Consider the following 26,777-nt stretch of genomic DNA (forward strand, 5'->3'; position numbering starts at 1 on the left):
CTTCGTAACTCACAGAACTTCAGCAATAATTGTTGCGATATGTTAATTGACTTTAACCCCGGCTCCCTTTTAGTTTTTAATTAAAAAAAAAAACACATTTTGTTAGCTTGACAAACTATTTCTGAGATATTTTACAATGTTTCAGATAATTCTCCTTGAAACTTTTCATATTTTTCATCATGTTTACTAACATAACGTCTCTTCAAATTGTATTCTTTGAAAATTGCTACAGTTTCGTCGAACATAAGACAAAAATTGTTGTCTGTACCCTGATGGAAAAAATATTTCATTGTCTATTGTTCCTTAAAAACTCGACATTCATTGTCTACTTTTCTTTTCTTTGATAATATTTTTAAATAGATAAAAGTAACGGATAAAGAAATTTTGTATATACACAACACACACGTGAATATATTGTTAACAAAGCGAGTTAACTATTTCAATGCATGTTGCTGATAGCTTTGATAGCAACTTAATAAATTCCCGAATTTTGTAATTTTTAGTAATCTCTCAATAATAATACATTTTACAATTTGATAAAACACTAATACATTATTTAAAACTTTTCTGTACTCTGTTTGTGGCATTAATATTTAACATAGTGAATATTCGTGAATTATTTTTGTTCATGCGGTCACGGGTCACATGGGCAAGTGTCAAGGGCCGGCTTTGGCCTGCGGGCCATAGTTTGGTGACCCCTGCACCATACCATATTTGTGCTTGTCATTGAATGTGGTATAATAGATTCGTTTCGTGACTGTTTCTATGGGTCATCACTGACTGTGGGCTTGGTGATATTGGTTCTGGAGGAAAGAGAGCCAAAGCCAATAAAAGTTAACATAAAACGAGAAGTTAAAAAAAGGCATTCAGTCTGTAAAGAAAACTCTTTGAGCTTTTCTTTTGCTAATTGCTCCCCCTTAAGCGGGATATAAATTCAAGAATTTTCTTCAAACACTACCAAGTTTGCACAAGCACTGAACGGTTTTCTTCCGCAACCCAACCCGATTTAAAACCGATTTCAATCTCAAGGTAATTTGCCCTAAATTGCCCTGCATTGCGAACTAAAAAAGACTAAAAATGAAACCAGACTGCGACATTACGAAAACATCAACGTTTATTTGTTGGTGCCGATCTCTCATACGATTAAACCAAAAGTTGGTTAAGAAACCTTGAGGAAAGTTGCGGGGCAATAATGACCAGTGAAGTCACGAACCAAGAAATTGGAGAATATCAGGGAAGCCTGGAAAAGTATTAAAACTTTGAAGAGATCCGTGCGAACTTTTAAGCCGCGTTTCATATGATTATTGCGAAATATTTTCAGAATTACCGAAACCTTGTTAGGAGAATGCACGGTTTTACAACTTCAATTAACTTGAACTTGGAGGTTTTTCCAGCTGAAAGCAAATACGGCTTCTGATTGGCTCCTAAAGAAAGCTTCTTTGAGGTAATTGGAGTTTTCACCGGGAAATTGAATTTAAGGGCATTTTTTCTCGAACTAAAATTCCGATCCAGACTAAAAGAATAAAAGGTCAACTTTCCCATAACAAATAGATCTAATTTTCACGTTCAGTTTTATCGCTTTTTGAGTATTTACGAAATCTGCTGCAATAAATAAGCTATCGGAAGCTAAAGTGCTGGAGGAAACGAGTTTATGGCCGTCCTATGAGCATTCTAAATCGATACCTGTAAATATTTAATTTTTTCTAAAAATATACCATCGGAAGGGATTTTTGTGCTCTAAATTTTAAATATTTGTTTGAAAAACTGGGGAATTAACCGAGGTAATGAATCATGCCGGATTAAACTGTCAGCGGCATATCATTTTCAGCTAAAAACTGTAGTAAAGCTAGTGTGGTGGGTGTGTTTGTAGAGATTGTGTCCGAGGGAGAGCTGCCAGAAAATAATAATTTAGAGCCAACTTTTTAACATTTCATATAGAGATCAAAATGTCAGTGGGGTCACGAATTTAATGTGCAGAAATCACTCTTTAGATATCCAGGATAATCGAGGAGATCCTGGAGTAAATAAAACTGGCAAGGCTACAGTGGGCAACCACTATTGTTCTTTTTTACCAAAAAAAGAAGCAATTGTTACTTACAGTAGTAGTGAAAGTAGCAATTTCCTCCCATGTGCTTTTGCTCCCTGAGAAATAAAAGTTCTTTCCGCCCTAGAGAGCAAAAATGCAGTTTTTTTGCCTCATATGAAGGAGAAAATTTCTATTTTTTATAACGATAATAGAAAAACTTACTTTCATAGTGAGGAGTCGTGAAAAAAAAATGTTTGTCCTTTATCTGGACTAACCAGGTTCTTCATCACCCTACTTAATAAATAACGAAACTTCTATGCCAACGATTTTCTAAAGAAAATCAGGTATTGCCATGACTTGTTTCTGGTATCAAAACATTCATGTAACTGGGAAATCGAGGCTTCCCAATGGTTTCTTTCTATCCAAGCTATACTCCCGGTAAAGTTAACGTGCAGTCAATAATTTAGCCCCCAGGGAACATAGCTTAAAGAGATAAAGCTTAGGAACGCGTAATGACCAGTGTACTTTTTCTAGATCTCGATAGGATATAATTTTCTTGTCTGGCCATAAAACGACAAAACCTTTCCAGGCTTTGTAAAGAAGTCTACAATGTTGTTCACCCACAACAAAACACTTAAGAATAAAACTATAAAGTGAACGTGAACTCTGTATGTGAAATGTTAATTGCAAAATGTAACTGTAAGCTCCGTGGAAAATGTGATCTTGAGTGCGAATCTTGTCTCTAAAATTTTGACAAAATGGCGATGGTACTATCTAGCCAGAGCCGGCTTTTGGTTGCCCTCTGCTTCACAGTGTTAGTTCTTGCTGGAGCATTGACTGTTGGGTCTTTGGCTGGCTGGTTTAGTCCTGTTTTCACTGAACCTATGCCTGCTCGACTTCAGGTAAGTTTAATAACCGTATTCTAGTTCAGTTTGTTTATGCAGATTTAGTAGAACAAACAACGAAACATGTATTCCTTATATAATGTATCCGTTATAGTTACTTAACGAACAAGTTTATTAATGATGAATATTGATAATGAAACTGTTTAATGCATAAGCATAGCAAACTAATCTTCTTTTCAGGTTTTAACTAACCTGTAGAATTGAGACTTAATTTTGCTGTTCTGCCCAAAACAAAAGCTTCTGAAACTCAAAGGTCAAAATTAGCTCTAGCGGTGTGTGAAAAATTGTATCAAACCACCCCTTAAAGCTAGAGAGGTCTCAGAGATCTTTGTTGGGCGCTGGTAAAGCATTACTTGATCCAGTCAACTGGGCAAGTGCCCCCTGACACCCGCTCAAATCAAAGTGCAAACTTGATTTTATTCGATAACAGGTCCCTTTTTTGTTTCGCTTGGAAATTCCAATTCAATATTATCACCACCACTTATCTCCCTTTACCGTACTGTTTTTTGGCACAGATATTTCCATATCCTTCAGATTCATCTTCGTTAGTTACGTGCCCGCAATTTCTGCTTCTCGTGCCGGTAGTTACCGTTTTGACTCACCATTAGACGTAAAAATATGAGCACATTCCTTATACAAGGTGTTTCCAAAAATACAGGAATATCCTGGAAATTAAAAATTATTGTCAAAATATTGAACTTATACTTATAAATTGTTTGTCAAACGCTTACTCTTACGGAAATATAGTTCTTCCAAATTTGATAACAGAAATGGCATTTTCTAAATAACTTTTCTTCCATTTAAGGAAATTTAATGAATTTTAGGTCACTTGTGTATCGTACCAAGGTTAATAAGATGGGACCTAAACGCTTCTTCCCACATCTCTTCAACTTTTTTATCCCTAATCTTTTAAGGTCTTGAATTTTTTTAACCGGTATGTGGTTTATTGGATTTCCAGTGGACCTAAGAAAAGAAATGTACTGTTGGTGGATGTAGGTAAACCGAACAGTTTTCCAGAAAAGCACCATTTTGTCAAAGACCTTATTTTACAAAGGTAATGAAATTTTGCGTGTATTTTTTTATTCTAACGCCTAGATACCAAAATAGACAACATTTTATGTTAAAATTGTTAAAAATAAATTTATACTTTGAAATAAATTCATTAAATTTCATAAAATGGAAGAAAAGTTATTTTGAAAATACCATTTTTGCTGCAAAATTTTGAAAAGCTACATTTCCGTGAGGGTAAGTTTTTAGAAAATAATTTATAAGCATAAGTACAATTTTTTGACAAGAATTTTTCATATCCGGAATATTGCCCACATTTTTGGAAACGACCTGTGTAGAACAGAAATACATTCGCGATATATTTATTTAGTATTCTGTATTCCAACCATTCGAAATAATAGATTTTGGACGAATTTAATATCAACTCGCCTCGGCCCTGTCAATGTGGGCGATAAACTTGGGGCAATCCTTAATTGACAATTTAATTGACATCTGGAAGCTCAATATTGTGCCTTCTAGTCAATAGCTTTTATATAGAAACTGCATTGTGTATGTATTGTGTATTGGACAATAACAGCACTTTGCGAAGAACTCAATAACTTGGTTTCGTTGTTAAACATTTAGTTTCCATTAACACAGCGTAATTTGTGATATTGATATTTTGATCAAATGTAAGCGAGATGGAATTATATAATCCCGTAGTTCAAATTTAGTACTTTGGCGATGATGCGAAGCGTGGCTCCAAAACCGCATTTTTTTTTAAACACTAGTAGTCCTAATTGTCCAAATGCTAGAAATGCGAAACGAGAACACTGTCCATTTCTTCAGACAGGAAGAAATTACGAATTTTTGTGTTACTTCTCAAAATCATGGTTTCCGGCAACGTGGAATTCGGATTTGCAGTGCCATGCCCTCAATCAGTCAAAAGCGGTATAACAACAAGCCAAAATTTGCAAATCTTCAACTAACTAAAAACCGTATTCTACTGCACTGTGAAAATAATCCTCAGGTATACCGATGCAGGAATAACGTAATAATGGACATATACATGTTCTATACTCAATATCAGCCCGAATTGCTATCTATTTCACAAACCACCTGATCATACTGCCGGTGTATTGTCTGAAATTCCCTTTAATTAAAATCCACTTTTCGAGGTAAAACACGAGCCAATTTAGATGGCTGAAAATTACTTGTGCCACCATTAAATTTCGAAATAATTTCCTGGATTTCTCCAGAAGCTGTGCGGCAATGGTATTTACAAGTAGTATCAGACACACTAGTTTAGTTTCCAGTTGCAGCACTAAATCCGGAACGTGAAACTCGTTCGGTGGGTATTAATTGTTTTCGCCAAGTTGGTCATAAAGAGAGAGCTAGTTCGAGTAACCGGTTCTGTGTTGCCATGAGAGACATCTTTTGAGGACCGCTGGTGTTGTGTGAAATTGGATGAAGCTTTGCTAGCGGCATTGTGTGAAATCGTAACCGAGTCTATTTACAGATAACTATTCAAATCCTCTAATATTTCCCCAAACATATACTTATGGTTGTGTGAAATAAATCAATGTAAAAAAAGTCGGAGGAAAAAATATTATTAAATGGATAAAACTGTAGAGAAACGAATTTCACATAACGATTTGCAGAACTTTGTGCGGGATTTTTCTTCTTTTTGTTTTCAAACTACCAGTAAAAGAAACTGGCTCTGTACAATCGCACGTCGTTCGAAACTTTTAATTAATAGATTTCAGGAACAAGAAACTGTAAAACTGAAAGTTTTCCATTTCCATGCAGCGAAAACATTTTTTCTTGCAAATCGAAGTTTTCCACGATTAGCATCGGATTTTTTCAACAGAGACGAGATTGGTTTCTGCGTAGATGTTTCGGCTTCAATATTTAAAGCCATCAGCAAGACCATTTGAATAATACAATTTAAAATTGTGTTTGAAAAAACAGGAAGTAAAAAGACGAATTAAAAACATTCAACACATTCACGACGATGAGGACCACCAGTAGTATATGAAATAGTATGTGTGCTTGTGAGGCCCCCCCCATATTCTGCTTCTTTTGACATGTGAATCCAGAGTCCATCAATATTTAGCTTACGATGGTAGAAATAGCGCATGTTAAGTTGATAAAACAAAGTAAACAAAAAAAAAATTAAATTTTTTCTAAATCTATCTACCTGTAGCATAATATGCATAATCCGTCATGTGTATACAATAACGGCAATAACTTTTTAAATAATCTTTTTATCATATCATTTCATCTATCAAAAAGTGACCAGAAATTAGCTTTTATTTGAAACATTTTTTAATAGAAAAATTACATAAAAAGTTACTGCTATTATTCCATTATACAGTCTGCGCCAGATAAGGATGAACAGAATGAAGATCTCGGAAATTGTAATAGATAAAAAAATCGCTAAAATTAGGAATAAGGTTATATAAAAATAAATTAATAATTTGTTTTTATATCGGTTAAATTCCGAATGATTACGAAAATATCCGAAAAACAACGAATTTAGCGGTTTTGATTTTTGCAAATAACTCTTATACGGTTACAGTTAAAGAAATGAAAGTTCTACATTATTAACACACTTTTTTGAGAACTTTTTAGCAGTGTTATCAGTTTTTTTATCAATTCCTTATTTTTCTAGATAAATTATTAAACTTTTGATTTCCACATAAGAGCAATATCGAATATTTACATTTTTAAAATCGTCATAAAATTCCTTTTTCAGCCATATATTCCATTTAGTATTTTTCTCAAAATCTCTATAAATTAGAGGCATTAAAACATTTTTTGATAAGTTGGCTATGATTTTGACTTATAGCAATGGTACGCAATAAGTAAATAAATGCTATGAAAATAACTAACTTCCACGAAGATCTATTGCAACTCACAATAACGTTTTGTGGCCAGTGCGATCTTCAGATATAACTCCGTTGGATTTTTTCCTTTGGGATTACATAAATAACAAAATGCACAGTTAAAAGTTTAAAAACGAAAAATAACTACAAATATGTATAAGACATTCAATACGATTACCCCAGAAATGCCAAACAATGTTTTAGATTCGACGGTGAAAAGAGCATATTTGTGTTTGGAAAATTATAGTGGTTTATTTGAACATTTGTTATAATTTAAAACTTCTATTCATTCCATATATAGCCGCATTATTGTTATTAAAAACATAATTTAATTAATTTTTTTCTTATTTTATGCTGATTTCAAGAATACGCATAAATAAATATAATTATGCACACGTTAAACAAATTTAAGGTTTTACAACTTTAAAGTATTTTCGACGGTTCAATAGCAGTCATTTATTTATTATGTGTCATTGCTATAAGTCAAAATCATAGTCAACTTATCACAAAATTTTTTAATGACTCTATCTCATAGAGTTTCTGAAAAAATACCAAATGTAACACTTGGCTGAAAAAGGACTTTTTTGACAATGTTATAAATGTAAATATTCGATATTGAGCCCATATGAAAATAAAAAATTTTGCAATTTATCTCCAAAAGTAAGGACTTAACAAGAAAGCTGGTAACACTCCTAAGAAGTTCTCAAAAAAATGCCTTAATAATGTAAAACTTTCATTCCTCTAACTGTAACAGTATAAAACTTATTTGCAAAAAAACCCGGCAAATTCGTGCTTTTCAGGATATTTTCGTAATAACTCGAAATTTAGCCGGTATGAAAACACATTATTAATTTGCTTTAAATTGCACAACTTTGTCCTAATTTAAACGAATTTTGTATTTATTACCGTTTCCGATACCCCTATGCTATTAGCCCTTATCTGAGATACACTGTATATGATGGTACCTATATATAAGGTGTTTGATTAGAAATTTGTCAGTAGCGGTCTAAACAGAAGGAACCACCCTGTATAATATTACTTCTATGTGTAAAATGTGGCCACTTATATCGAGAGAATTGAGATGGGGCTTAAAGATGCTCTAGAAATTTTTGATATTTGCATATCTCAGTAGTATCCCCAAAAGCTCTTATCTAATAAACTCCTAAATGAGCTTACTACTCGTAGAAAAACTCTTTAAGCCAGAACCAGCAAATCACTTTTAATTAAGTAGGAACTCCAGACGGATAAGAAACTCCAATACGGATCCCCCCGCCCCATCCTAATACCTAAGGCTGTATCCACTGAATAAGTTTCGTAGAAATATTTCCAGGAAACTTCTGAGCATTTAATTTTGATTACGTGAAATAGTGGCGGTTGTAAACTAAGCACTCCGACTTACTTTGCGAGTTTTAATTCCAAGTTTTGAGGCAACGTACTAAACTAACCTAAATGCTGGTATTTATATAAAGACGTCTCTCCTTTGATAATAACGTTACCACAAGAACTTGCTTAAGCAGCTTGAGCCTCCGTGTTGCAACAATTAAAACTCTTAATTGAAACTTAGGAAGCTACCTAATACATTCTTGTCTAATATTCGAATAATTCAGCTCCAATAACGCACAGCCTAAAGTGTATTATGGCATAAGCAAAGTTACACACTCCGATCCAATATCGGTTCCTAATGGCACTGTCAATATGTTGGACGAACCTGCTAAAGCCATAACTTAATTGGCAATTAAAACTGACATCCGAAAGCTCAGAATTATGCAGACCAGGAAATGGCTTTCGCCGAGGCTGCGTTGATTTGAATCGAGTATATTGTGGCAGAACAACAATCTGGGAGGATCTGGAATGATTTGAACAACTATTTAGTCGTAAACGTTGAACTAATTTAAATCGCATGTTGGGCGTTTCATTCGCGAACTTAAAACTTTCTGCAATTTAAATTCGAGCCGATCCCCTTTTTCACGTAAGCCCGTTTTGGAAATTTGTGCACAAAGCCTTAACATAACTGTCCCTAATTTTATATCGAGCTGGGATAAAACATGGGTCGATATGTGAATGAGAAATAATATACTACATATGAATATTCTAAAATCCAATTTCGCTGTCCCTTTGAATATAATTCCCATCCTAAATCAATTTGATTTATATCCCGAATAATACATTTCGAGAATAAATTCTCCACTACTCATTTGCATAATCTACCATCATTCAATTATATTTATATTAAAAAAGCGGCCTGGATTCGAATTCTCAAATTAGAATATCTAAGCTAAGCATTCACTAAATAGAAGAAAAATGACGCAGAAGGTCGTTTCAGTAGAACCTGCTTCTTTCACGAGTAACTGCTCTTCCCGACATCTTCTTTAGCCCAGTTCCGAATTCCAAATAGTTCCCTAACGATTGCTCAACTGTTACCTCTGTTGAATGCAGCCATTAATTCAAATAACAATTAATAAAATGAATTACATAATTTTATGATAGATGAATTCACGAGTCTAAGTTCAAGTGTTGATGTGACTGATTACGTGATGACCTAGATCAGGGGTTGCCGAACTACGCCCGGGGGCCGAATCCGGCCCTTGACACTTCTCTTCAAAAAATTCACCATTATTCACTATATTAAATATTAATGCCATATAAAACGTATCTGAAATTATCTGTCAATAGGCTTTATGTGGAAAAATGCTTAATTCAATGCACACGATGTCCATCGTCGTTTCAACAGTAAATTTTGTGATAAAAGCTGAACTTAATCATAGACAGTTTTCCTGAATATATTGAACCTGAGTATAGCGATTTGTTACACCACACTAAAGTACGATGATTGAGTCGCAGAAAAGTGCTAAAACGCTTCTTTTAGTTATGAAACGAAATTGCTATATTTATGATGGAAAAATTAAGGCCAGGTCCAGAACTTTCAGATCCCATCTGGTTGTGGGATCTAGCATTTTCAACTGACATAACTGAACATGTTAACGCCCTTAATGCAAACTTACAAGGAAAACGAAAACTTGTAAAATTAGTTCTTTTCAAGCCACAGTTGCAACAAAATAATTTTCCACATTTTCAGTTTTACGGAAATTTGCAGAAAATTATGCAAAAGAAATTTACATTTTCAGCTCAAAGTTGTGTTGAGAAAATTGTATTGTTAGAAAACGAGCTACATGTGCGGTTTAAAGATTTTTGTGAAAAAATGTTTATTTGTTTCCAAATCCAATTGAAGTAGATCCAAATGAGGTTGATGCGAATACTCATTTAGAACTGAAAGATTTGCAATCTAACAATACTCTAAATTTTTTGTTTAAAAATTTAAATTTAATTCAGTTTTATTCTTTGTTGCCAAAAACCTATAATAATAACAAACTATAACAATATTAGGAATTTTGCTAGAGAAATTATTTCTATTTTTGGAACAACGTACGTTTGTGAACACACTTTTTTCAGATTGAAATACATAAAATCAAAAAACCGTTTAATACTGACTGATAGTCATTTTAAAGATTTTTTTGATTAGTGGTACTTCTAAATCGGCACAAATATAAATAAAATAGTAACAATATAAAATTTGGAAGATCTACAAAACAAGTTCACTACTCGCATTAAATATTTGTGTTTATTTGTATCTATTAGTATTTTTTGTTTGATAATTTTATATATTTTTATAAATAATAATAAATTCAGCAAGTCATTTTATTACCCTATCAAAGACTTGTACTGGGGAATTTTTCAGCATTACCGATAGGTTATACGTATGTTTGAAACAGTAGTTCTGGAATACGTAGTACCTATCTTTCTTCTAGTTATCGTTTTTTTAGTGATATTTTTGCGATATTTTCTAAAACATTTATTATGCTTTTCATTTCATCAAAATGGATGTGAATTTTATGTAAGTATTCGCAAATATAATAATAAAAATACAATTTTATGCCTCGCCTACGTTATTTTATTGAGCCAGATAAAATATTACATTACTTTAAAAGGAAATTATAATGGTAATGGTTACAAAGGTAATGAAAATTACTTTTACTTAGTTTTTGTGAGTCTAAATTGAGTGTTGCCATATGGCAACGCCAGTTCTCCAAGGCACCAGTATTTCTTTTCATATAATGCTGATTTTACTCACGAAGAAACGCGTTAAAAAACTTTTGAAGATGATTTAAATATTGCTGTCATCTACTCAAAATCTCCCGATTTAGACGAGAATACTGATGAAGACTCCGAACATGAAAATAGTGGAACCAAGTGGATAATTTATCGACGAACCAAATTTTGGCACCTGCTTCATTTGAAGTTTTGTAAGAATCTTGCATTTGCAACGAAGAAGATAAATCCAGTATAGAAAAATTTAAAAGTCATCAGTACCAACAAGAAAATCAATAATTCACCTCAGTAAAAAATATTGATTGCGCGAATATTGATTGGATGATTGGAGGCTTCCTAAGATCTTCCTTCGACCTTCCTAATACTGATTATGACATGTATCCAGCTCTGCCACCTATTGAGATGTTTGAGGTGTTTTTTGAAAATAATATTATTTCATACATTTAGTCAGAAACTCCAAATTAGGCACTTTTTAAAAATTCGCCAAACCCGCAAAGAACCGACGAGGTTCGTTGTTTTTTGGGCATTCTTATACTGACAGGATACCATTACCTACTTGGTAAAAAGTTTTATTGGGATTCAAGCGAAGAAATACATTGCAAAATGCATGTCTCGTTGCAAATCATTTTGCAAAGTGTCTGATTATATCAGATTCGATGTTCAAGTCCATTTATTAGTGCTTGTCCTTCAGAACAAAAACATTCCGTATGCCAGTGAAAATTGTATAGCTTGCCCAAATTGACTTTGTGGGTGAAGTGATAAAGCATTGGATGCGCAGTAAATAGGTAAGCGGCTCGAAGGGTGCGGTACACTCCGAGGAAAAATTTACGGAATTTTTAGTGTATGTGTATGACGATTACAGAGCTCTTAACTTGGGGAAAAAATGGATGATGTAGAGATTTTTAAATCCAAAGTTCAGCATAAAGTATTGCATGGGTAATCCCGCGAAGTTGTTGCAAATGTGTTGCATTTTATGAGACGCGAAGCTGAGCAGAATAAACCACTGAAATCGTTTGATAAGATTCAAGAACGAGTTGCTACGATTACTGATGTGAGTCTTCAAACCATCCAAGAGATTTCCCAAGAAATGAGAAACATAGAAAATAGAAAATCTTTTATGTTTTTAAGTTCCAAAAAGCGAGAACGAAAGAAATCTAAATCGACCCTAGACAAATATGATGTCGGTCTGCTAAGAAGACTCATTATAAATTTCTACTTACAAGAAAAGAAAGTTCCAACATTGAGCCGTATCCATAAAAAGTTTAAAGAAGATTACAATTATTCAGGATGTTGTGAAACTTTAAAAAAGATTAGACGGTTTATGGGGTTTAGATGGCGAAAAACGAAAAGTAACAGAAAATTACGGAAAAGCCAGACATTTAAACGATGAGATTTGATTAGTATAATATTTGATAAGTATAATTCAGTATCGTAGTAAAAACCGTCCTATTATTTATATAGACAAAACCTACATATATTTTTCTCATATTCATAGGAAAGCTTGAGGCGATAATTCTAATGAAGGCCTAAATAAAATAATTCCTAAAAGGCAACGATTAATTATTGTCAACGCAAGAGGTAGAAATGGTTTTGTGCTAAAAATATATTTAAAATTTAGGTCCAATCAGAAATCAGGAGATTATCATAACGACATGAACTGTAATAATTATACAAAATGACTGGAAAAAAACTTATCTCTAATCTGCTTCCAAAAAGCGTCCTTATCATCGATAATACCCCATACCATAATGTTCAATCTAATAAAGTACCAACTATGAGTTCAAGGAAAGTTGAAATATTGAAATGGTTGCAAGATAAAAATACTTCTTGTATTGACAAAATTACAAAAATTGAACTGTATAATGTGATTGAACTTCATAAACTTCGTTACAAAACGTACAAAATTGAGGAACTTTTGACAGAAAAAGGACATACAATATTAAGGTTACAACCACATCATCCAGATCTTAATCCGATAGAACTAGTGCGGGCAGCAATGAAACGATATGTATGTTAGTGAAAGAAATGTAAATTTTAGTTTGAAACAAGTTGAAGAATATTGTAATCAGTTTTTTGAAAACTTTACATTTAATGAGTGGATATCGTGTTGTGAACATGCAAAAAAAATGGAAAGGTTTTATACAGGCTGCTTCCTAAATGTTAGGCAAAAATTTAGGGGACTATTCTCTGAGTAATTTTAAAATGTCTTTTGTCCTTTAACGATTTTAAGAAAAATGCTTTCTTCCCTAGATACAAGGCCATAAATGTTTATTGATAACATTTTTTCTTTTGTATTAAAATAACTAAAATAAGCGTAGCAAGATAGTGTGAATCTTAAAAATAACACAAGTGAACACGTTAAACGTCATTTCATTTGAATACGTTTCCAAAGTCACTTCCTGAATTCCTTGAAGATGTACCATTGACAACCAGAAATGTAATGTAGTTTATATACGATGGAGCACCAGCACATTTTAGTAGGATTGCTCGTGAATTTTTAATGGAAACATATGAAGATTGTTGGATTGGTTGTGGTGGACCTCACTTATGGCCAGCTAGATCCCTAGACTTGAACCCTCTGGACTATTTCCTATGGGGTCATTTAAAATCATTAGTTTATACTAATCCAGTGGGAAACCTGGAAGATTTGAGAAATCGCATAATTGATGGATGCAATTCAATAAAAAACAGTCCTAGTATTTTTGAAAGAGTTCGGCTGTCAATAACGAGAAGAATAGAAGCATGCATCCAAGCTTGCGGCAGTCATTTTGAACAATTATTGTAGCTTTTATTTCATGAAAAACATTTATCACCTTGTATCTAGGAAAAAAAACATTTTTTCAAAAATCATCAAAGGACAAAAAATTCTTAAAACTACTTAGAAAATAGCCCCCTAAATTTTTGCCTAACATTTAGGAAACACCCTGTATAAATAGATATCGCACAACCTTTAGATATTATCGTAGACCAATTAATTATATGTTTAGGAGAAGATATCGATAATGATAAGAATTACAGTGACGAAAATGATAGCAGTGAGTCTGAAAATAGCTTAAACAACAATTAATTGTAATAAAATATGTTAAATAGAAGTTCTATATTTTTTTATAGAATCGTAATGTGTTTTTATAGAACGTAATATATTTATATAGAAATTTTGTAAATAAATAAATATTAAATAGGTGCCTGAATAGTACTTGAATTATACAGCCATCTGCTTTATTCTGTGGTCATCTGCATTTCATCCCATCTTGTGCGACGTATCATCCTATGCAAAGACATCTGGCGCAGTGGAAAAGTGGAGCCCATTAAGGCCCATCAAGAAAGGACGAAATAAAACCATCCTTACTTTTCACTTTTGTTCTGGGTTGTATGTCGCTCTTTACTTTTAATATTTTAAGGTCATCTGCAATAGTTCTCGCCAAATGTTTGCTCTGTCATTACGCGCACTGTCTCACCTGCAATGTTAATTTGGGCGAGCTGTAGCTCCATAATGCGTACGAAATGTATGAATTATGATGTTGGACTTTGCGAAAATACATGCGTATTTATAAAGAGTATGTTTATTACACTATAATATTATACACTGTTGCATTAAAAAATCAGTTCTACTTTCTCATATTCTGATTTCAATTTTCGATGCTGCCACTAAGTGCTGACGTTGCGGAATGCCAACAAGCAATTACTAAGAAAATATTGAATTTCAAATATTTATTTACTTATTTAGTTGTATTTTATGCATAATGATACCATTTGATACCGAAAAATTTCAAAAATTAAAAACACCGTCTTTGATGGATTAAAGCTATTTTCGTATAAAACTTCATATCCATCCTCCCCTAGTTATTATATTCACGTGTGATCCTATCTCTAAAAATTTTGAGGACCCCTGGCTTAGATCAAGTGGTTCATACTGCAGTGTTTAATATGTTAAACCTAGTGATGCAAATGGTACAGTTGATATCACTTCCCTTTAACCTGTAAGCCATAAAAGGGTATTACATACACCATTGGACAAAAGTAAAAATACTTTAATAATTTTAAATTTATTCCTTTGAACCAAGCTGAATCCGTAAATTATTACACTTACGGGGTCCGTATATGTACATTGAATAATGGCAACAACTTTTTGAATAATTTGCTATCAAAAAATTTTTCAAATAAAAATTACACAAGCACGGCTAATTTTTGTCATTTTTTGATGACCTTGAGCTTTTTTCTCATAACAGCCTCATAACAGTCCAACTTTTGATTGTCAAATATGACCCTCTATTTCTGACTTATTTTATGGAATCTACATTTAATAGTGCATAGAGACATATTAAATTTTATTAGGGTTTGATAAGAAAAATTTAAAGAAAAAAATTGTTTTCCTTATTTTATTCAAAAAATTAAATTCAATCAGAAAAACAAAATAACAAAAACACCCTGTGTATGTTTTAAACATCAAGTAAATCGCATTGCGGAAATTCCAATTTTTAATTTAAAAAAGCAGTACCAATGTTTTACTTGTCTATCTGGTTTAAGTCCTTAGTCGTTTTACATACATATACTTCGTTTAATTCATACATACATATATTTGTATTGCCAAAAGTGATGCATTTGAAGAAAAAAAAGAATTGATTTATTAATAATAATTGGGTATAGAGATCGAAAAAAGGGCCCAAGAATAAGTTGTGACACTTTAACGAAGTGTATCTAAATGGACCGCCCATATCACAATTCAGTATGTCAAAGGTATTAAAAAAATACATGCAGACTAGGAATGTCCGAGATAAGCCTAAAACGAGACGAGCGAAATCTGCTACAATTGGTGATGCCGCGATAGATCTCTTGTTACCTGTGAAAGATAATCCTAAAAGATCTTGCGGCGACTTAACCGCAAACCATCCAATATTCGAAGCATCGGTGCGTAGGATTCAAAAAAAATTAAAATTTCATACCTACAAGGTTCTTTTAGTGCAAGAACGAGGATGATTTTGATAGAAGAATACAATTTTGCGAAATCGTGACAATGATATCTGAAGAAAACCCGAATTTTTCAGATAAAATTTTATTCTCAGATGAAGCCATATTTATATGTAGGTTTTTCTCCGTTGTCTAGGGGTTTATTAGTTGGAGCTTCGGCAATTGTGTTTTAGGGATTGTTAGGGATCTTTCAATGATAGCCACGTTAACTTAACGATATGAATATATTAGATAAAAAACTGAGTAAAAAAACGCGGGTGCAACCCCTGAGTCTTCAATCCACCAGGAAGCCAGGAAAAAAAGAGCGATCCGCTTTCTCCCTAGCCTTAAGTATGAACATCCATGATCGTAAACCATGGACGTACCATCTAAACAATACTTGAAGGCATTGGGACAGCCCTCCGCATGGAGCCGCTGCGTCCACATCTAGCACCCAGCCCTTGGCGAAGACCTCGCCAAAGGGAACCAGCATTGTACTTCCCATGCCAACAGAGCATCGTGGAAAAAACTCTGGGTACCGGGTAATGCCAACCATGGGCGTACCTTAGGGGTAAATCGCTCTCATGCCCTAATCCTTAATCCTAACTTAAAGCAGGATATCTACAAACTATGTACACTAAGCGGTCTGACAAGCGGATCCCACATACCTTATATGGGATTTTAAATCAACATAATTGCCGTTATTGGTCTCCACGTTACCCTCAGTGAATGGCAGAAGTACATATACAAAGACCTCAAAAAGTAAATGCGTGGGCGGATATCGTAGGTAATAATTTAGTTGAACTTTTTTCATAGATGGTAATTTACTCACCATAAAATATTTTTTATTATTAGGACAGCAAATTATATCTGCATTACGGTTTATTTATAGTGATAGTATTAATAGACTTTAGTTCTAACAGGACGGAGCACCTCCTCACTTTGGACTGAAAGTTAGGGACTTTTTTAAATCTGGCCTTTCTAAATAGGTGGATTGATCCATCAGGGTGAAATTGAGTGACCAGCCTGGGCACCTGATTTAAATCCCTGCAACTTTTTTCTTAAGGGCCATTTAAAAGATCAAGTTTATAAGGATTGGCCAAATAACGTAGATGACTTGAGAGCTTGCATCGTCAGTGTAATGCAATCGATCAGGCAAGACACGTATGTATGTTCAGGTGAGAAGATCACTTATGCAAAAAATAGCACTGTGTTTGGATAAATATGAAAGACATTTTGAGCAAATGTTTTGAATATTAAATAACAATTAATTCTTGTAAGCAATAGTTTGCTATTTTGTTTTTTATAGTTGAATTTAATTTTTTTTAAATAAAATAAGGAAAAAATTATTTCTTGAATTTTCCCTTATTTAACCCCAATAAAATTTAATGTGTCTGTATGCGCTATTAAATATAGATTCCATGAAATAAGTCAGAAATAGAGGGTCACATTGGAAAATTAAAAGCCAGGCTTCCTTGGACTGTTAAGGGGCAAGAAAAAATTCAAGGTTATCAAAAAGTGACAAAAAAAATTGTTTTGTAATTTTTACCGAAACATTTTTTGATTCAAAAATCATTTAAAAAGTTATTGTCATTATCCCATGTATATGACATGACGGACCGTGTATATACACATACAGTGTGGAAGTTTTGGATGGAACTGTCCATATAACTAAGATCAGGAACATATGCGGTCAAAATCCTCGGACATGTTGATTTTTATTTTTTCTTGCGGTTTTTTTAATGGTAAATTCATGTAAACAGGGTAGTCCAAAAATCAGGTACGACCACCAAATTTGTTTTTTTCAAATAGAAACACCTATTTTTTATTTCATTTTTGAATTCTACGTAAAATTTTAAGTGTGTTTCATGTACCATATCCTTCCTATACCTAAACACAACAGGTCTCGAGAAATTTACGATTGAAAATTGTTGACGTTGTTTACTTACCATGTGTCGTAAAAAATTTCTGATCAAATAGGGATCAAATGGAATTATTTGAGCGCGAACCCGCGTGTCTTTTTTTTTATTATTTATTTCGGTTCAGTTTCTGTTTATGTCAAGTAGTGTTCTTCATTGCTTTTGATTTATTACAAAATGGTTTGTCATTTGATACAAAAACAGAGAATCAAAATTCTATTTATGAAAGGATGTGGAGATAGACAACGTACACATCAAAAAGTACGTGTTTTATTGAACAATAATTATCCAGATGATGATCGTTTAGGGTACTCCACAGTTTCCAAAATTTTAAATTAGTTTTCTGAACTGGGACCTGTTAGAGACAATTTACAGCACCAGTCTAAAGTACCCGAAAAAGTATAATTAAACGTTTTATTGCAGCTACAAGAAAGTCCGCATAACACCTCGCGAGCAGTGTAATGACGTATAATAATGACATCAGCCACACTTCTGTTCTAAAAATTTGAAAACTTATAAATGGCATCCATCCAAATTACCACGAGTTGGTTGGTCCACGAGTAAAATGCAGATGATCCTGATCGCAGAGTTGAATTTTGTGCTAACATGATGGAGAGGTGCAATACTGATGCTATTTTTGTCAACCGTATTATTTTTTCTGACAAAGTTACCTTTATACTTAACGGTACAGTCAATAGACAATACTATCGCTATTAGGCGCCCCAGAATCCTCATTGGATGATGGAGGCCCACACTCGATTTCCAAAAAAGGTAAATGTTTGGGCCGGAATAGTTGGCAACAGAATTTTAGGACCCTATTTCATTGACGGAACATTAACGGGTGAAAAGTATTTAGAATTGCTCATAGATCTTGTTGCTGCTCTTGTTGAGCTATATCCAAATGAGAATCATCCCGATGTTCCCAGTGATACTTTATGGTTTCAACATGATGGAGTACCCCCTCATTATCACGTTGATGTTAGGACTTCTTTAAATGACATTTTTCCTGAACGCTGGATTGGGAGACGAAGGGTAATTGAATGGCCGGCACGATCACCTGACCTCACGTCTTTAAATTACTTTCTATGGGGTTATCTTAAGAGTAAGACATACTTTAACCAACCAGCAACTATCGAAGGCTTAAAAGAAAGGATCTGTAATGAAATAAGAACAATTACCCCAGCAATGCTTCAAAATGTCAAACAGGAGTTCATTCATCGTGTTGCTTACTGAAGAAGTAGGTGGGATCCAATTTGAACATTTAATTTAATTGTTGCTTGTTGTTTTATTTTGTATTAAATCGGTACTTTTCACGACTAAAGAAATTTTAAAAGAAATAAAAAGTTTTAGTTTTTAATATGTTCAATCGTAAATTTCTCAAGACCTGTTGCATTTAGATATAGGGTATAGTACATGAAACACAGCTTTCTACGAACCATGCTGGAACTGAACTAGTACCAAAAGTGTTTAGGAATTTAAAAACGAATTACGATTGTCATAAGCATAATTCTTTAAAAGTTTCTGGACTTATGTCTCTTAAAAAAATTATTTACACCTGAAGATCCTATGAAAAACGATAGCTTATCTCTGTATGTACAACATTAACGTGTTTATCAAAGCTACCTTAAGGCTTAATTCGTTGCTTTCAAATATCACATTAACATCCAAAAAACTTTCAACCGAAGAAGAAAGTTCCTCTACTTTTGTCCAATAGTGTCCATCATAAAACACAAAAATTATAATTATTTCCCAATTAAAACAAATTGATTCTTTTCCCAGAAAGCATCTTTCAGTATTTATCCGACAACTATTGCATTATTCAGAGCCATTCACATCAATTTTGCCGAGTTACTGGGTACTCTAACAACAAATTGTAAGTTCCCCCTTTCCCCATAAATTGCATTTCAAATTAATGTCTTAAAGTTGGAAGAAGGTCGCGACTATTTACGGCACATGTTCCCGGTTAATGTGCCACTGTGGCTTTTTTAAACTAGGGTGAGATTTACTGTTCCCACCTCCAAGAAAGAACAATGGAGGAAACAGATTGAGTTTACAGAATTAACGGAAACGCTCTTGGCTTATTTTCCAGAAAGACAAAGAATGCCGGATTTCGCGTGTCAAATCCCACCAGAGAGCAGTAAAAGAAAACCGTTTTTTGTGCTATTTATTTGACCCTTAAGGGGACCTCTGTCAACGAACGAAAGAGCCTCTCGTGCATTTTTAAACAAGGACCGCCGTTTAAATTTCGTGAGGTCCAAGGACAGAAAAATCCTTAATTTTCACTTATCTTCAAGACATTTTGTTAACAAACAAGGCAAATGTCCTCAGATTCAAATCCTGTCGCTTCTCGACTTTTAAGTTTAGCGATAGAAACTTCCACCACAAGAAGGGGAATTTTGCATTCGATTAACCGTCCAATTACGAATTTCAAGCTACTGAGCTATTTGCTCCAAACATGTATATGGATGGTGTCAATATTACCTATAATCCCATCATAAACAGACAACATGTTTCACAATTTAATACATAATGGGAGAGAAAATCCAATAGGCATACCAGACGTATACAAAGGCTAAACAATGGTAGTAGCATTACGTTGCATTTAGCATTCCTCTCCCAATTTTCCACGAGAGCTTTGTTTTCGTTTAAAAGCCCGGAACCGAGTTTGAAAAGAATTTTAAAGACATCCGTCTTAATGCCGGATTCAGATTCAATTGGAATTAATTAAAAACTTAGTTGGCCTTTAGTTGGTTCTCAATCCCCGGTGGTTTCCTACTTTTAGAGAATCTGAGAAGTAATTTAACTCCGTTGTCGTCCGTGGTGAGGTCCTAGTTTGCTTTCGGAGATTAAACCGAGTGGAAATAAGAAAATATTCGATTCATCTCCTAATGCTAATGAGCTGAAATGTCCTGGTACGAATATCACACAGCGTAATTTGCATCTCAAAGCACCTTTTATTTATATCAACAATTTTTTACGATTTTTAATTTAATTAATTTTAATTCAGTATAATTAAGTGTAATTTTTAATTTAAATGGGTCGCTTTAAGTGTAAATGGTCGTAAATCCCATAGTATCCAAATATTACCGTCCACCATTTAATTACCATTGCATAGCGCTTTTGATTACACTTCATGATAGCCTAAAATGTTACAGACAAACTCAGGTGGAGCATTCTGTAATAGTCGGACATGAACGAGTCTCCACTAATAAATCAATTTCCAAAGAACGCTAGTTCCTGATATTGTTTCAACACAATTTGGAACCAGCATAGCTTATATTTAGATCCAGATGGCACAACTAGAGCAAAGCTTACCGTATCCCCAATAAACCTTTATAAAGCCGAAGGTCTTAGAACTGTTTGATTAAACGGTGAGAAAATCTTCAGCTCCGAGCTGAATTTAAATGAGAGAGGTCTTTCCATTGTGTGTATTGTACACCTAAAATGGAAATTACAGAACGGCCTTCCTGGTTTAATCACTCTAATAACTCGCTTCCAGTTTAGTGTCACGCAGTAAACTGATTTAGTGTTACATTGTTTGATGTGTTCTTGTAGGGGTGGTATTGAGGAATCTCGTTATAATTATTTACGTCACGAGTCTAGTAGGTGAGTTCTCTCTGTGGAAAGTGCTAACAAGTACTGCAGCAACATCTAATAGACGCGTAGACCGTACAGGGTGTTCCAATTAAAATTTGCACCCCTTGAAATCTCCGATTTCGTCCAAATACGAGAGAAATGCTAAAATATGTCAATTTTAACTTGGGGGGGGACCGAATTTTATTTTGGTTTTGAAGTAATTTCTACATCACTCTAACACCTAGAGCCACTCCTTCAAAAACTTTAAATAGCAAGGGAGGCTCGGTGACACATCATTTTGAAGCCGCTTCCAATCTCTATGCAACCATGTTTCTTTCAAGTGTGAGCAATTGGTTTTTCAGAATTTTTAACCCCCGTAGATTTTTTTTTCTAAGGTCACTTAAAATCTAAAGTTTTTGCTACCCCACCTGCATCTCTACAAGTGCTTCAAGAAAGATTCGTCGCAGAGTGCCGTTTGATCACGCCAGAAATGTTGCAAGACGTTAAAGAAATTTTCCAAATCGCTTGTACCATTGTATGGAAGTTGGTGGTGGGCGTTTTGAACGATACATCCGTTAAATTGAATTCTTTTTTCATAACCACTTTTGTTCCCTTTCACAGTCATCTAGGCAATGTTCTGAAAAACCAATCGCTCAAACTTGAAAAAAAAACATGGTTGCATAAAGAATGCAAGTAGCTTCAAAATAATGTGCCACTCGATCCTTCTTGCCATTTAAAATTTTTGAAGGGGTGGCTCTGGGCGCTAAAGGGATTCAGAAATTACTTCGAAACCCAGATAAAATTTGGCCCCCCTTTAAGTTAAAATTGACATATTCTAGCATTTATCCCGCTTTGAATGAAATCGGAGATTTCACAGAGTTCAAATTTTAGTTGGAACTCCCTGCATTATTTTTTCACTACCAGTTTTGAAAGATAGTTATTAGGTATGTTGAATCACTCGACAACATTTGATGCATTGTAGGGATTAGTAAGCCCTGTGATGTGTACGAAAACATGTAAAATTGCCATAATTTTTCGCTATTGTGTATGAATGTTGCCCTATTGTCATTAACTTTCAGAAGCAAACCTGTTTTTTTGGAAAAAATCCTTCTACCATATAAGCTAAAAAATTTTAAAAATGCTTTAATTCCGATTAAAAAAAAAAACTTATATTAAATTAAACTTATATGTTCATTACCTTAATTAAAGCAGTTGAAAACCAGTACTTAGCTAGTTAAATGCTTATAGCAAATTCAACATGCCCAGCTTTCCATATTAAGTGAAACTCCGTGATTTATTCATAGAACCTTTTAAGCTTTATTGGTCAAATTCCAAAGCCTCCCAATCCCTTAGAGGTCAGTTAATGAGTTAAACAGTTTTCATATGAATAGTTCATCACATTTGTTATTCACGGCTGTTGGATCATGCATGATATTATGACTTTATTGTACCCACCAAATTAAAAACAAAATGAAGTGGGAGAGCCAAAGATAATCTAATGTTAACCACCTGTGTCTTCAACATTTCTTTGTAGACAGTGGATTTTTATTCAAGATTTGAGTGCATCATCTCGGGTCTAGATGTTTGTCTGTAATTGACGAACACTTTTTTAACAACATCAATAATCTTCTTAGTTCAGATTAACTCCAGATATCACAGCAAACCGAGCTCAGACAATCCTGAATATGGATCAGTTTACATATTTGGATAGGTAACACAGTCCATTATAGCTGCAACGTTATCCTTATCTTCTTGAAGGAATTTAATATTATTCATTTTCCGCTAAGAATTGAGCGCGTATTACATCATCCTAATACTTAATTTGCTACCTCCGCCACTGATCACGATTCGAGCCATTGTACTTTTTTTGTCAAATGCAGAAATCGCACCTCAATTATCATTTTTTTGCTTAGCCCGAAGGTATTTGATACGCTTCACTGCCTTGGAATCATATAAAGTGGTTCAGAGCTTAAATGATGCACTCGGCATTGGAAAAAACTAACTTGCCCCAATGGCAAAATATTTATTTTGAAAATACAATATACTGAAATTAAATTAACATGAATGTTCTGAAGGTGCATAAGTTAATATTTTATCTCAGATATGCCGTATGAAGTAACAATAAATATTTATTGAATTTTACGTGCGATTTAACTGTCACGGCTTAAACGACGCAGTTATGAAAAAACGTATCAATTTAAAATTACGAAGCCACCATTGATTTAAAAATTGTTTTTTGGTTTTTGTTTTACTTAGTTTGACGTTTCAAAGCAATATTTCAATCAGTTAAACAAAACTACATAAGAATGGGTCGTCAAACGAAGGTTAGCGAAATAAACTTCATTCTGATCCACTACAGAGATGGATACAGCCCCAGGGACATGGCTAAAATGGTAAATAGATGTCCATCAACTGTTCAGCACATCACTGAGCGTTGCCGCAATGAAAATAGAATCACGAATAAGTCCCGGGTGGCTCTAAATAAAATATTTACGGAATTCGAAGAGCAATGGATGTACGAGAAATAAGCAATAATCCTAAACAAAGTTGTCTAATATTGTATATCACGGTGGAGAGATAATTTGAGAAAAGATGCAACCGGAAAACACTTCGACGCATTTGAAGAAAAAATAATATACATGATCGAACTCCAAAAATAAGCCGTTTATTGAGAAAATAAATGGGGGGGGGGGGGGGGGGGGGAGTACACCAGAAAGCACATTAGTAAAGATTTAAACTTCTAGAATTCAGTAAAAATGGCTAGTGAAGCCAAAATAAATTTATTTAGGTCAGGTGGGAAAATATCAGTGTGGAGAGAGCTTAATAAAGATCTGAACTTAAAAAATTTTAAAGCCATGGTGAAGCACGGTGGAGGCGGACTGATGTTGTGGGGATTTGTGTCGTCTGCAGGAGTAGGTAACTTGCATTTCATTTGAAGGACTTATGAACCAACGCATGTATTTGGATATATTATGACATCTTTACCAAGTACTCAAAAATTAGAACTTAATAATAATTATCATTTTTATCACAATAACGACCCCAAACAGTTATAATATTGAGTTCACAATTGGTTCCTTAATGACTGCCCAAATGTCATTAAAAAACCCGCTCAATCACCAGATTTAAATCTAATTGAAAATTTGTCGGTGACATTAAAAAATAAAGTGCGTAATGATCCAATATCTACAAAAATGAATTAAGAACAAAAATTACCGAAGTTTGAAAAACCATTACCCCAAAATGCACAAGAGAGTAGGTAGAATTAATACCTAGATACCTACAGGCAGTCATTGATAACGAAGAAGGATCAACCAAGTATTAGCAGTGTCACATGAATTTATAGCAGTTTGTTACTCTCATTAATTTTTTGATTTTAGAGATTTGCATCATTTATGCTGTGAAATTAAAATCGAAAAATCGGAATTTCATAAAAAAATACTTTGCTAAATGAGGCACACCTGAAACAAAATATTAGTTTATATTCTTTAAAGACAGTTATATTCATTCAATCCAAATATCATCATTTAAATATCAAAAATAAATATTGTGTCCCTGAGACAAGCTGGTTTCTCTTAATATCGACTGCATCCTTGAAGTGTACGAATAAAAATAAGCACGTTTTCAATTTTTTTTTTTTTGAAAAGTGTTATAATATAATTAGGAAACCTTTTTTTCCTGAAAAGGTATGATTTAAAATAGTAGAATATTTTTTTATGCCTTAAAAATATCTGCGTATGTATTTATTTATAAAGTTGCTTTCACATCTATTAAAAAAATGTTAAAATGATGAAAAAAGTGTTGGCGCAGGTAATTCTGGTTCTCCTAGAGATCTGAAATAGAAAATCGAAAGATATTTTTAATCTATATCACTGTTGCTATCTTCCATACCAGAATTTAAAAATTTTACTGTAAATTAACAAAATGGCGGTGTTTTTTGCAAAAGTTAAAAAAAATGTTTTCTTGCGCTATATATGAGGTAAAATTATGCGTTAAAATAAAAATTTTAACATGATCGAGGTACGGATGATAGCCAAAAATATGCTGAAAATTGTGTTAAATTTTGATGTCGATATATTAGGCCGTTTTTGAGTAATCACCTGCGCCAGATGCAAAAATGTCGTTTTGAGAAAAACACTTTCAAAATTTTAAAAAGAAAAACTCATAAAAAACTTACTGTACTGATTAGCAATACATAAGTCCCTCCTCTGCATCATAAAAGTCATCTTCAGCTGCTCTGGCCACTTTTGGCAATGCAAGCTTCTTTCGAGGCATCGCGTTGGGCTATTCAGTAAACACGCTCGTCATCGTACTCATGGAAGAAATATAAAATTCCTGGATTAAGTACGCATCCCATTGTTTCGAAAATCTTGAAAATGAAGGCTTGGTTTTCATTAAATATACATACATGCATGAGCGGCAATTTCCAACATTTTCTAGCCACAAACTCCCGTAATTGTTTTGCGTGTCGAACCTAAACATCTCTCGAGAAGATTGTGTTGGCTAAAATTTTCATATATTGGCATTAAAACCTGTTGAGTTTCTTCATCGAAAGCAGGTGGATGAGAACACGTAGTTCCCTTAGCTTTATGCTGTCGCCACTTGCACCACGAGTTCAGGACAAAGGTGATATTGAAGTTTTTCGTCCGTAGCAATTTTGTAACAATAAGTAGTCCATATTGCTTTGCGCATGTCCTTCACAAAACTAAGACGTCGTTAAATCGCTAATCTGTAATACAATTAAAAATCTTGCATTGCTTTGTTGATTAAAGTCTCAGTTTTCGGTTCAGATTCTGATTATACGACACGGTTTGTTCGAAATTCAAGCGACACTCGTCTACGACTACATTTGCACAAATAATTGAAAAATATAATATTATATGTATACTGTAAAAGAATATTCAAATAGGGAATGTGCAGAAAAACCTCAATGGATACCCTCCGAATTCCCAGCGCGCGCTCTTAGTAACCTTGCTTTGAAACGTTATTATCAGAAACAAAGGAAGAAATCGTCTAAACCGACTATGGAATATTAATTCTATGGCTATATATTATGGAAAAACGCGAAAAAATATCAATTTCTTTAACCCGTCTAGTGACTACCCCCTTAAGGCGTGAGTTAATCCGCAATTGTTTTCAAACAACATGGCGGTTCACAGCCACTTTCAACAAAAACGCCAAAATAGTCCATACACGAAACTAAATTTATTTGTTAAATATCACTGTTTTGGCATGGCAACATGATGCATCGTTTCAAAGAGAATTTAATTGTCTTTCAGCGCATTTACTAATATACGGGTTGTTCTATTTAAACGAACGCACTTTAGGTAGGTTTATTGTCCGACTTTAGATAAAACTCGGGTATTTTGAAACTATGCGGTTTCAAATCATGGCAAGATGACTCGCTAAGTTAATATAAGGA

General features: G+C 33.8%; 1 protein-coding gene across 9 annotated transcripts in view; it reads left to right on the top strand.

The window, feature by feature from the left end:
• The window catches only part of Mp (Multiplexin), a 209,594-nt gene that overhangs the window by 83,688 nt on the left and 99,129 nt on the right, over positions 1 to 26,777 (top strand). For 2 of the 9 annotated variants that reach the window (XM_066394771.1, XM_066394772.1), the window contains exon 1: positions 2,616 to 2,928. The exons of the other annotated variants lie outside the window; for them this stretch is intronic. In XM_066394771.1, the coding sequence (XP_066250868.1) occupies positions 2,785 to 2,928 (144 nt within the window). In that variant the 5' untranslated portion in view covers positions 2,616 to 2,784. Of the gene's footprint in view, positions 1 to 2,615; positions 2,929 to 26,777 lie in introns of those variants that run through there. 9 annotated transcript variants of the gene reach the window in all.

The sequence above is a fragment of the Euwallacea similis genome, chromosome 11, assembly GCF_039881205.1.
Source record: "Euwallacea similis isolate ESF13 chromosome 11, ESF131.1, whole genome shotgun sequence".
NCBI classification, from domain to species: Eukaryota; Metazoa; Arthropoda; class Insecta; order Coleoptera; family Curculionidae; genus Euwallacea; species Euwallacea similis.